At 43.1% G+C, this 12,408-nt stretch overlaps 1 protein-coding gene across 1 annotated transcript in view; it reads right to left on the bottom strand.

The window, feature by feature from the left end:
* Positions 1-10,445, bottom strand: part of LOC112110727 (pogo transposable element with ZNF domain) — a 30,018-nt gene extending 19,573 nt beyond the window's left edge. The window contains exons 1-3 of the mRNA XM_026657838.2: positions 10,331-10,445; positions 8,076-8,200; positions 5,972-6,130 (exon numbers count right to left, since the gene is read on the bottom strand). Of these exons, the coding sequence (XP_026513623.1) occupies positions 5,972-6,130; positions 8,076-8,199 (283 nt within the window). The 5' untranslated portion in view covers position 8,200; positions 10,331-10,445. The remainder of the gene's footprint in view (positions 1-5,971; positions 6,131-8,075; positions 8,201-10,330) is intronic.
* Between the last annotated feature and the right edge of the window lie 1,963 nt (positions 10,446-12,408).

Here is a 12,408-nt window from a genome sequence, read left to right as displayed (position 1 = left end):
AGTCACTTTGTCTTTAAAGAATATGGTACAAGGAGGATGGGCCATGAGGGCCCCAATTTCATCCACTCTACATGCTGAGGTGATCGCGACCAGGAACGCTACCTTCATTGATAAATGTAGTAAAGAACAAGTAGCAAGTGGTTCGAAAGGGGCTCTGGTAAGGCCTTGGAGGACTAGGTTTAGGCCCCATGCTGATGTAGGGTTGCAGACTTCAGGGTACATGTTCTAAATGCCTGCAAGTAAGTGTTTCATAATGGGGTGCATGAAGGCTGAAAAACCATCTATCTTGTGGCGGAAAGCAGCTATGGCTGCGATGTATATCTAAGTGAACTAATAGATAACCCCAAGTGTTTCAAATGTAACATGTGCTCCAAAATCGAATGTATCGGCGCTGTAAGTGCTGATATGTGGCTGTCATGACACCATGAGGAGGCTCTCTTCCATTTATGGAGGTAAGTGGTAGGCATGGTAAGTTTCCTGCTGTTTGGCAACAACTTTTAAACCTCTCCCAAACAGGTTAGTTTGTCAGGATGGAACCATAGAGGAGCCATGCCTTCAGGTGGAGTTTTCCCAGATTCGGGTGAAGAGCTTGACCCTCATCCTGAGAGAGAAGATCCCGACGGAGAAGAAGGGTGTAAGGGGTGCAAAGTGCGGTTCAAGTATGGAAACCGTGTCTGTCTGGGCTATGTCGCAGCTATCAGTACGATCCTGGCTCTGTTGGTCCGTATCTTGTATATCACTCTGGATAATAATGGTACCAGTGGGAATGCGTACAGGAGGGGCACATTCTATCGGATGACAAAGGCATCTCCTAGGGATTGCGGTCCTAGTCCTGCTCATGAACAAAACCGTGGACATTTGCGGTTTTGTGATGTTGTGAACAGACTGATGTGCGATGACCCCCACATGAGGAATATGTGTTGTGCAATGTCATTGTTCAGTTCCCATTTGTGTTCTTGGGAAAACTGTCTGCTCAATGTGTCTGCCATTGTGTTCTGTTGGCCCGGGGAGGTATGACGCAGTAATGGCAATATTGTGGATAATGCACCAGTTCCATAATTTTATGGCTTCTGTGCACAGGAATGAGATCGTGTTCCTCCCTGCTTGTTTTGTAGAACATACAGGTTACGTTGTCTGTCATTATTCCTAGTGATTTGTTTCTTATCATTGGTAGGAAATGTTGGCACGCGTTTCAAACTGCTTGTAGTGCGAGTAGATTGATGTGTAATAACGACTCCCCGGGAGACCATTTCCCTTGGATTGTGTGTTGGTTTAAGTGTACACCCCATCCGATCAGTGAGGCATCTGGATGGATGCTGGGTCTTGGTGAAACGGGACACCTGCGCACATATTGCATGGGTTTATGCACCATTGTAGTGACTATGACTTTTGGTGGTAGTCTGTTTAGACTGTGCTTGCGTGGTATGTAGACTGTGCTCAGACATCCCTGGAGACCGCGCACGTGTAGTCGTTCGTGCTTGATCACAAAGATAGAGGTCACCATGTGTCCTAATAGTTGTAGGCAAGTGCATGCAGAGACCCTTGGACTGTTTGTGACTACGGATAAAAGAGTGGTCATTCTGGAGAATCTGTTCAATGGTAACAAAGCTTTGGCTTCTATCGAGTCTACGTAAGCTCCGATGAATTCTAGTTGTTGAACCAGAACTAAAGTAGATTTTTTATCGTTTATTTGTAACTGTAGGGTATGGAAAAATGTCATACTCTTCTATGTGAAGTGTATTGCTTCTGCTCGAATGTCACCCTTCAATAGACAATCGTCCAAGTATGGAAATATCATAATTCCCTGTTTACGTAGGTGTGCTGTTACTATGACGAGGGTATTGGTAAAGACTCTTGGAGCCGTTGAGAGTCTGAATGGTAACACCCTGTATTGAAAGTGGTCTCTCCCAACTGTGAACCGTAGGAATTGTCTGTGTGCGCGGTGTATAGCAATATGAAAATACGCATATTGCAGGTCGAGGGCTGAAAACCAGTCCCCTTCTCCCAGTGCCGGAATTATTGACTTCAGCATAACCATTCTGAATTTGTGGGTATGTATAAATTTGTTGAGTCTTGTGAGATCTAAAATGGGTCTCCATCCTCCATTTTTCTTTTGAGTCAAGAAGCAGTGGGGGTAGAACCCCTTCCCTCTGTGTTGTACTGGAACATGTTCCATGGAACCTAGCTGTACAAGATAGTTTACTTCTTCTCATAGATGATGCTCGTGAAAAGAGTCCCTGAAGAGGGATGGGTAGGTGGGATGGAGATGAAAGGGATGGTATAACCAGATCGTACTATCTCCAATACCCAGTGATCTGTGGTGATGGATGCCCACGCTCGGTAAAATGGCCTTAGTCGGTGGCCAAACATCTGGATAGGTTGTGTAATATGTGCTGGTTGTTAGGGGAGGTCGATCAGACCCTCGACCAAATTGTCAAATTGCATCTTGGCCGGTGGTGCCTGTGACGCAGGTTCACCGCATCCACCACCAAGGAGTTTGGTTGAGGGGGCGAGAATAGGAAATCCATACCTTTATTGGGCACGTAATATTTCCTATCTGCCCGTGGGGGGTATGGTAGCTGGAGTTTGCCATACTGATTCTGCAGTTCCAGCAGGGCACTATTATTGGTAGTGCTATCTTTGTCAATGATGCTGGGTGTAGTATTTTTAAGAGCTGATGTTGCTTTTCAGGCACCTCTTCCAGAGGGATGTTCTGACTTTGTGCAACCCGTTTGAATAAGTCTTGGAATCGTTTTGAGTCATCTGCGACGGTAGGCAGAGGCAGCAATACCGCCTCGTCCAAAGATGAAGATGGGTTATGGGCTGGTGAGCAGCCTTGAGTACTGGAATCCTCCAAATCCTCGGAATCCTCATGCGCCTCCGAGGGCTCAGCGGCTATCACTGCAGAAAGGCAAATCTATTGCCTCTGTGGGGTGCGAGGTCTTTGGGTCTGAGATCTGTAGACCTCCCATGGGTCCCATTGCACCCAGTGCATTGGGAATGGCATAGGTGGGCACATCCATGGGTTAGCCAGCCATAGAATCATAGAATATCAGGGTTGGAAAGGACCTCAGGAGGTCATCTAGTCCAACCCCCTGCTCAAAGCAGGACCAATCCCCAACTAAATCATCCCAAGCCAGCCCTTAAAAACCTCTAAGGAAGGAGATTCCACCACTTTCATAGGTAACCCATTCCAGTGCTTCACCACCCTCCTAGTGAAAAAGTTTTTCCTAATCCAACCTAAACCTCCACCACTGTAACTTGAGACCATTACTCCTTGTTCTGTCATCTGCTACCACTGAGAACAGTCTAGATCCATCCTCTTGGGAGCCCCCTTTCAGGTAGTTGAAAGCAGCTATCAAATCCCCCCTCATTCTCCTCTTCTGCAGACTAAATAATCCCAGTTCCCTCAGCCTCTCCTCATAAATTATGTGCTCCAGCCCCCTAATCATTTTTGTTGCCCTCCGCTGGACTCTTTCCAATTTATCCACGTCCTTCTTGTAGTGTGGGGCCCAAAACTGGACACAGTACTCCAGATGAGGCCTCACCAGTGCCAAATAGAGGGGAATAATCACATCCCTCAATCTGCTGGCAATGCTCCTAATGATACAGACCATAATGCCATTAGCCTTCTTGGCAACAAGGGCACACTGTTGACTCATATCCAGCTTCTCGTCCACTGTAACCCCTAGGTCCTTTTCTGCAGAACTGCTGCCTAGCCACTCGGTCCCTAGTCCGTAGCAGTGCATGGGATTCTTCCATCCTAAATGCATCCTAAGGATTGGCCCAATCCTCTAATTTGTCTAGGTCCCTCTGTATGCTACCCCTACCCTCCAGCGTATCTACCAGTCCTCCCAGTTTAGTGTCATCTGCAAACTTGCTGAGGGTGCAATCCACGCCATCCTCCAGATCATTAATGAAGATATTGAACAAAACCGGCCCCAAGACTGACCCTTGGGGCACGCCACTTGATACCAGCTGTCAACTAGACATCGAGCCAATGATCATTACCTGTTGAGCCCAATGATCTAGCCAGCTTTCTATCCACCTTATAGTCCATTCATCCAGACCATACTACTTTAACTTGCTGGCAAGAATACTGTGGGAGACCGTATCAAAGGCATAAGGGAATGTCCCTGTGTAACCAGTCCCTGGCACTTGTGTGCGATGGCGGAGGCTCGGTGCCTGATGGACAGGAGTGCCCTGAATAGAAGACTGCCTCTTCTAGGTCATCTTCCTCATCACTTGAAAATTGCTGGGCATTAGGTGAGTCCATCTGTACCAGTGCAATCGGCACTGGAGAACCGTCGGTGCCGAGTATAGGTGACCCAGGCTTGGATGATATCTCAATGTCAGTTGAGTGAGTGAGGAAGCGCAATGCAATGGGCATCGGTGCCGTGCTTTTATGTGTAGATGCCTGTGAGGTCGGTCCTGCCTGCTTGTGTGTGGCCTTGGTTGGTGTTGACTTAGTGCATTCAGGCATCGGCTCCGTAGCATGTGGCACCGGTGGAGGTGGCATGGTAATCGGAGGCGCTATTGGCACCATGTTCTTCCTCGGGGTATTCGATGCTGTGGAAGAGGAGGCCAATTTGTGCCTACTACTTGACTCCTTATCTCTGCCAAAGAGGTCCCAGTATGGATGGTGCCGGAGGTGCCTGGAGCATCAAAAGTGCTCACCCCACTGGCCGTCAGCACCGAAGGTAGTGATCATGCTACAGACCATTTCCTCTTCAGCAGTTCTCCATGGGTTGGAGATGCTGCCCTCTTCCTCGATTTGCTGGAGGAAAGGGAACTCGCCCTGTCCAGTAAGGAGGCACCCGGAGAATCCCCGATGGGGTTTTTCCAAGACAGACGGTGGTGTTAGGGATTTCTCCATAAGGATCCTTGTAAGTCTGAGATCCCTATCCCTCCTCGCTCTGGCTGTAAAGTTGCTCCAATGGTTGCATTTTTGAGGGATGTGCGTCTCCCTCAGGCAACGGATGCACTGTGAGCGTCCATCGGAGACAGGCATAGTTTCCTTACACGAAGTACAGCGTTTAAAACCAGGGAAGCCTGGCATTTTCATTGTCCAATTTTGTCATGGTACAAGGAGATAGAAACAAAGAGGAAGGCTCTCAGAGATGATTTTTTTTTTTTTTTTTTTTTAAATGGGGGAAAGTCTAAGTCAGGGGTCGGCAACCTTTCGGAAGTGGTGTGCCGAGTCTTCATTTATTCACTCTAATTTAAGGTTTCACGTGCCAGTAATACATGTTAACGTTTTTAGAAGGTCTCTTTCTATAGGTCTATAATATATAATTAAACTATTGTTGTATGTAAAGTAAATAAGGTTTTAAAAATGTTTAAGAAGCTTCATTTAAAATTAAATTAAAATGCAGAGAGTCCCCCAGACCGGTGGCCAGGACCTGGGCAGTGTGAGTGCCACTGAAAACCAGCTTGCGTGCCGCCTTTGGCACCCGTGCCATAGGTTGCCTACCCCTGGTCTAAGTCATTAAACGGAAACCTAAGACTAACTATGAACTAACTACTGGGAATTAAAACTTAACAATAAGATTACAAATCATTTTCTAGGTAAATTTCTGACACGGCCGTTGGAGTTCTGTCTGCAGCCAAGGACAGTTGAGAAGGAACTGAGGGGGTCAGGCCGCGCAAGCACTAGATGAAGTGTCAACAGTACTGCAAGACAGCTACTGCGCACGCGCATCCCGACTAGGCACTGCTGCCAAAAATCTCCGATCAGCGGCACTGGGGTGCACCAACATCTGAAGTGGAGCACCCATAGACACAGCACTCAAAGATCCTACGGTTTTTAAAAGAGGTCTCCCATCCAAGTACTAACCTGACCCATTCCTACTTAGCTTGTGAAATCTCACAGGATCACAAGCACAAGAGCATATAGTATAGCTACCATTATGGCCTAACATTCCCCCCTGAAAACCCGCACCCATAACATATTGAAAGCATTTCTGCTTACCATTGTTGTTTGCAAACAGCGTCACTAGTGTCTTCTTAGCACTGTCACTGTTTTGAGCCCCACTGCTACTGACCGATGTAGCTGTAGAGAGATTACCTCCTATGGATGCATGGGCAACAATCGGCAGAGGGGCAGAAACAGGCTGCAGACTCACTGAAACTGCCAGGAAGGAATTTCATAGTCACATTTAGAAAAATGACACAGAGACACTACAATGTTTGCAGAGATGCCATAACAGCATGCTGTTTGGGCATATTGCTATTGTATTACACTAAGTAAAACCTGTAGTTTCAGGTATCCTGTTTTCTAAGCCCAGTATTTCCTACCAAGCAACACAAGCAAAAAAGGCATTTGGCCAGTTCAAGGCCATTGTTACTTATTGATTATTCCCCATCCCCTACTGAATCATTTTCTCTTTGCTGATGCCACTCTGTCTGCCACAGAAATCTTCCTCTAGCTCTGCTCCGGCCGGAAGAGCATGAAGCAGATGGCACCAAAAAGCAGCAGAACTACACCCTCCCTGTTGGAGGCACTGTCTTATCCTACTCACCTACCAACATACCCAGCATCTACTAGCTTGTGGTTTCTTGTTAAAGCCTTGGTGTTGAATCCTTCCCCAAATATCCCATGTTAACAACAAGATGCAAAAAGCAGCTAGTCAAAAGAAGTTAAAAAATTAGCTGCCAAGAACACCTCCAGAGCACCGCATAACAGGATTAGAACCTAGGTTCATAGTAGTTAAAGATGCAATAGGCCAACTACCCTTGAACTAGAGCATGAGATAGTCCCTAAAAGTACCAGATATTAAACTGATGCTATTCTTGATCTTAGCCAAAAGGCCAAGAAAAAGCAATTCAAATGGCCAAACAAAAGACTAATTTATTAAATATGCCAGTCTGTTCCACCCACATGCACAGCTAGGAAAGGACTTAAAAAAAAACAACAACCCACAACACACTCCAGACTCAAGAATTTGGGATGAACCAGAAGGATAGTGAGTAAATATTTTTTTTTATTTTATTCATGTTACTTCTACTCTTGAATTTTAAATCAATTATCATCTAGTGATAATTACTTTATACCCAGCCCCGTTCAACATGTTCATAACAGCTAAAGTCAATATTTATGATGCATCATTCTTATACAAATACCTAGATTGGGTAATTATAACTGGAACTATTAAATCAAAACTGACAACACTTCTCATTTTTATCTACCTATTAAGTCCCTTTAAATTAGTCTTAACATTTCTCTTCAAGAAAAACAACAATATAATAAAAAGATATTCTAATCACCAAATTTAATTATAAACAGTAAGGACTTGAGATCCTTCAAGCATGCATGTTTTGAAGTCAATAGAACTACTTAGGGGTGTTTAAAGTTAAGCATACATGCACTTGCACGATCAAGGCCAAAATCAGTTAAAATAGTGAAATAAAGTGACTTTAAAAAGTAATTAACAATCAAACAGGTTGCCATCTTGACAGCCTGACAATCTAGGCTAGGCTAGGACATAGGAAATGCAGTCTGCTCTTGAAATTAGTGGGAGAGTCAACTTTCAAAGCTGTTGGAATGAGCATACTACTTAACAGTAACATTTGCAAAAGTATTTGTAAAATGTAAAGCATTATATATACACACATACCCACAATGTTATTTAATATATTATTCTTACATAAGTTATAAATTGGGTACTTTTTAAAACAATCACTTTGGTTGATTTAACAATAGATGAACAACTGTTAACCAAAGTTTCCTCCCCCAAAAAACAAATCATACCTTCAAATAACTTTGAAAATCTCTAATTCCACATTAATTCCATTGTTAAACTGCATTTCCTGCCTCTTAATAAGCAGGAGGTCCAGTCTGCTGAAGTATCACCAGAATGTCAGCTCCTGCAGAGCCATATGAAAGCTCTGTTCACAGTTACATATCAGAAATTTCTAACTGTTCAGAAAATTTATGTTTTAATATATCTATCATTTGATAGCTAAATATTTACTGAACAGCACATAAAGGGAAACGTCAATGATTAGTTAAATATAAATACTGTGCTATGCAACATCCGTATCTTGCATAACTCTATACTAAAATAGCTTATTACCCGTAGCAGTTTTATCAACTGAATTATAATCTTCAACAACAGAATCTTCAATCACGTCACTGATTTTCTGCCATGGCTCCAGCTCCTCCTCCTCACATTCCATAAAAAGGTCGGTGTCTGCCATCCTGTAAAGGGAAGAGAGGAAAGACCCTTTATTGGGTGTTGAGAAAACTAGATTTCGTCAGACAGTAGAAGTCTCATAAAACAAAGAATCCTAATTCCAGATCCACTAGTAATGTCCATTATTTCTTCACTGGGGTGGGGGAAAATGTGAAACTTGGAACTGCAAATTACTTTTTTTTTTCCCTTGTGTTTTAGAATTTAATCCACATGCTACCTGAAATGGATTTGTTTGTTCCCATTTCAAAAACAAAATTGTTTTTACCTTAAAACATCAGGATTTCAAATCTTTACATTTCTGTTTCAGTACTGCCAACCATAGGGGCCGACTTCCTCAGTTCCCAGGGGGTGCCTGCCGCAACTCCTCCCCAGGCCCGGCCCCGCACCCACTCCACCCCTTCCTCCAAGCCCTGCCTCTTCCAGCCCGATCGCACCTCTTCCTGCCCCCGCTCCTGCCCCCAGTGCCTATGCTGCCAACCCTGATGGTTCAAAAATCATGACTCAGAATCCCCAAATTCATCAAATTTATTTTTTAAAAATCAGGAGATTTAAAAAATAATAATGATTTTTGGTCTATCTTCTGGTTTTTGAGCACTCTCTGACTACCCTCAGTATGTGTGTGACAACTGCAGGCTGAAAACTTCAATCTTAAATGCATACAAGATGTACACACACAAAAATGCAGGCCTCTGCTCCTCAACCCTGTCCAGAATCCTCCTCAGCGCCCCACTAGCAGACTTTCACAGCCACTAATTCCCCAGCAGGCTCCTATAGCCATCTCTGTCAACACTATGCTTCCTTGTGGCAAAGAGTTCCACATGTCGATTATAAGCTAGTTTTTAAAAAAGTGGATTTCCTGTTAACAGTCTTATAATCATTTCCTTTCCAATTCACTGAATGATTTTATATTATGAGAATTGTAAATAGGAATGCCTAATTTACTTTCTCTACACCACTCATTTTCTATACCTCTATCATGTCCCCTCTTATCTATATTTTGTCTAAAGTAAACAATTCCAAACATTTTAATCCCTCCTCATGTGGAACTCTCTCCTTCCTGATAATCATTTTTGTCACTCTTCTCTGAGCTCCAATTTCTTCTACATCTTTTTGAGATACAGTGACCAGAACTGAATACAGCTGAAGGTGTACCATGGATTTATATAGTGGTAATATATTTTTCAGTGTTATCCACTCCATTCTTTACACATCCTAACATTTTGTTTGCTTTTTTGACCACCATTGCACATCAGAGGGAAATTCTCACTGAGCTGTCTACAACAACGGCCATGTCTTTTTCCTGTGTGGTTATACTTAATTTAGACCTCAGTGACACATGCAATATAACACTTATAGATTGTACATCTTTAAGTTATCTAAACATTCAGACCAGCAAGCCAGTATTAAAACAAGATGGAAACTGCTTTACAGTTTTTGATATTAGCCTCTAGCATCACAAAGAATGTCTCTTCTCAGATGGTAAGACAAGTGTCAGTATCAGGCCTCCAAAAAGCTGGTTTTCATTATTACTGTTCAGTTCTACATATAGGTCTCCAATAGGGCTTTACACCTTGATAACTCCTGGGCCAACCAAAATGGAAGCATCATTCTTGTAGAACTAGCTCTGCATTGTTTCATTTAGCAGGAATTAGGAGTCTCTAAACTCCATCTTGACATGTGGTTCACCAAAAAATTCAATTCAATTTAATGGCACATTTATGGCCATGTCTACACTAGAAAGCTTACAGAGGCACAGCTGTACTGATACTGATCGCTTGTGGAGCTGCTCTATGCCGATGGGAGAGAGCTCCCCTGTCAATATAATAAAACCACCTCAATGAGCGGGGGTAGCTATGTCAATGGGAGAAGCTCTCTCAATGACACAGCGCTGTGCACATCACCACTTAAGCTGGTGAAACTTATGTCGCTGGGGGGAGGGGGAGAGGTTTCACACGGGGATAGTGTAGACATGGCCTTAGAAATCTTTAACCCAAACCAGTAATTTCAAAAACTGTATTGCATTTTTTTTAAAGAAACTACAGGTTTTAATAGGTTACCATGAAAACTTATTTCCTAATCTTCAAGATTGCTTTATTGATGTAACCTATTGTCCTTTCCATCTACAATAGACCCACCTGAATGGGCCGAAAGCAGAACAAGTGGCAGTTCTGTAGCATAGCTAAATGAGGCTTCACACTTGCAGAAAGGATTTTTCTCCTCTTGATTATGTTTTGGTGGAAGAGGAGACTGTTGTGATTGCATTTTCTCATCTCTACTACCATTTGACAGCCATTCAATCTGATGAGAAACATTCTGAGACAGATTGGCCAAAGTAAACAGCTGACAATAGAAGACAAGCAAGAAAGTAATCCAGCTCATTTACAGACAATTTGTGTTATCAATAGCCACAGAAGTAGAGCTGACCAGAATGCTTAAATACAGACCCAGGTTTTCATTAACTTGCTGCTGTGAGGCAATTTTAATTTTATACAGTATACCATAGATTAAGTAATCATACTGGGACTAAACTGTAAATGTAACTCAGATCATTGAGCTACAGTCATTTTACTCCTAATACAATCAAAGTTCTAGCCAAACAAAAGTTGTATCTCTCACAAACTTCAGGACATAACTCACTCGAAAGCAACTGTCTAAAGGAGAATGGTTTTTAATGCATCCAAATATTCAGTCATGATTGCTTATGAGTATCTGTTTGCTGGGTGATGTTAATGGATCACAGACCTGGGTGGGGTCAATGGGTGTACTAAACACCTTCCATTCAGGCTAAATGAGGGAACCATTAAATGATCCATTGTTTACTGATAATTGAAACAATGGAAACCATCACCTGTGAACTGAAGCAGCATGGCAAGCCTGAACAGTGACTGGACCATGCTGGCTAAGGGGTCTTCCTGAAGGCTGATAGCAAATGCAGGGATTGAGCATCCTGGTAGGTACTGAGGGGGGATGTAAGTGTCTGAGGGCTGGTCTATACTTAGCCGCTAGTTCGGCGGCTGGAAATCGAACTTCCTGGTTCGATTTATCGCGTCTGGTCTGGACGCGATAAATCGAACCAGGAAGTGCTCGCCGTCGACTGCAGTACTCCAGCTCAAAGAGAGGAGTACCGCGGAGTCGACGGGGGAGCCTGCCTGCCGCGTGTGGACCGCGTCTGAACCGCGGTAAGTTCGAAGTAAGGTATGTCGACTTCAGCTACGTTATTCACGTAGCTGAAGTTGCGTACCTTACTTCGACTTGGGGGGTTAGTGTAGACCAGGCCTGAGAGAGATATGGAGAAGCACCAGAGCAGACAGACTCTCTGAAGTGGCGAAGGATACATCCAGAACCAGCATGGCCCTTAGAGAAGCCTAGGAAGAGAGCTTTTGGGTTAAGTGCTGCTGACTGGAAAGGGGCTTGGAACTGTGGACAAAAGAAACCATTTCCCGTTGTTTGGTTCCTCCTGGGTTCAGGGAAGCAGAATGTTGTAATTCTTTGTAAATAAACAGGATTGCACCAAAGATACCTGACTCTATCATCAATTTCTCCTCCTAAAAGAAACATCCCTCAGAACCCTGAAATTTGGCTACCACTTCCGTCAAAAAAGGGGTAACAATATTGACTTGAATGGGACTTCTTTAAAAAAAAAAAAGATTGGGTAGTAAGCGCATGAACCAACTCCACAGAATAAAGTTATACACAACTGTTTGCAGGACTAAAGCCTAAATAAGACTATACACAAGGAAACAATGAGTTATGGAATACAACAAATACTCTGTAATTATATTAAAAAACAGAGGAACTCAAGAGGGTTAGGTTGTTAGGGCAACACAGTGGTGGTATGTGGTTAAGCATGAAAATCAACTTGGGGAAAGTACTGAACCATTTTATCTTTTAATATTAGTTCATAGACCTGATTAGAAGCTTAACTAGGTCACATACAGTTTTATTCAGAGTAATAGCAGTAGCCCCCACTTTTATCCACTTTCATATCTGCACGATAGCAGGGTACTGAGGTAAAAAACAAACTGTTGCACATGACTAGAGATATGGGCTTCGTCTAAATATCTTTTTTTTAATCATTCTTAAAACATATGTTTATGTATCTAAAAATATAACCTGAAGTGACAACTCTTTGCAAAATTAATAGATTGATATAAAATAGGCATTAAACCTGAAACAAATATCTATTAGTAGGAAAACAGATTGTCATTACATA

The sequence above is a fragment of the Terrapene carolina genome, unplaced genomic scaffold (genome assembly GCF_002925995.2).
Source record: "Terrapene carolina triunguis isolate 2854851 unplaced genomic scaffold, T_m_triunguis-2.0 Scaffold359, whole genome shotgun sequence".
Classification (NCBI taxonomy): domain Eukaryota; kingdom Metazoa; phylum Chordata; order Testudines; family Emydidae; genus Terrapene; species Terrapene triunguis.
The sequence above is the reverse complement of the archived record's forward strand: the minus strand, read 5'-3'. Positions and strand labels throughout refer to the sequence as shown.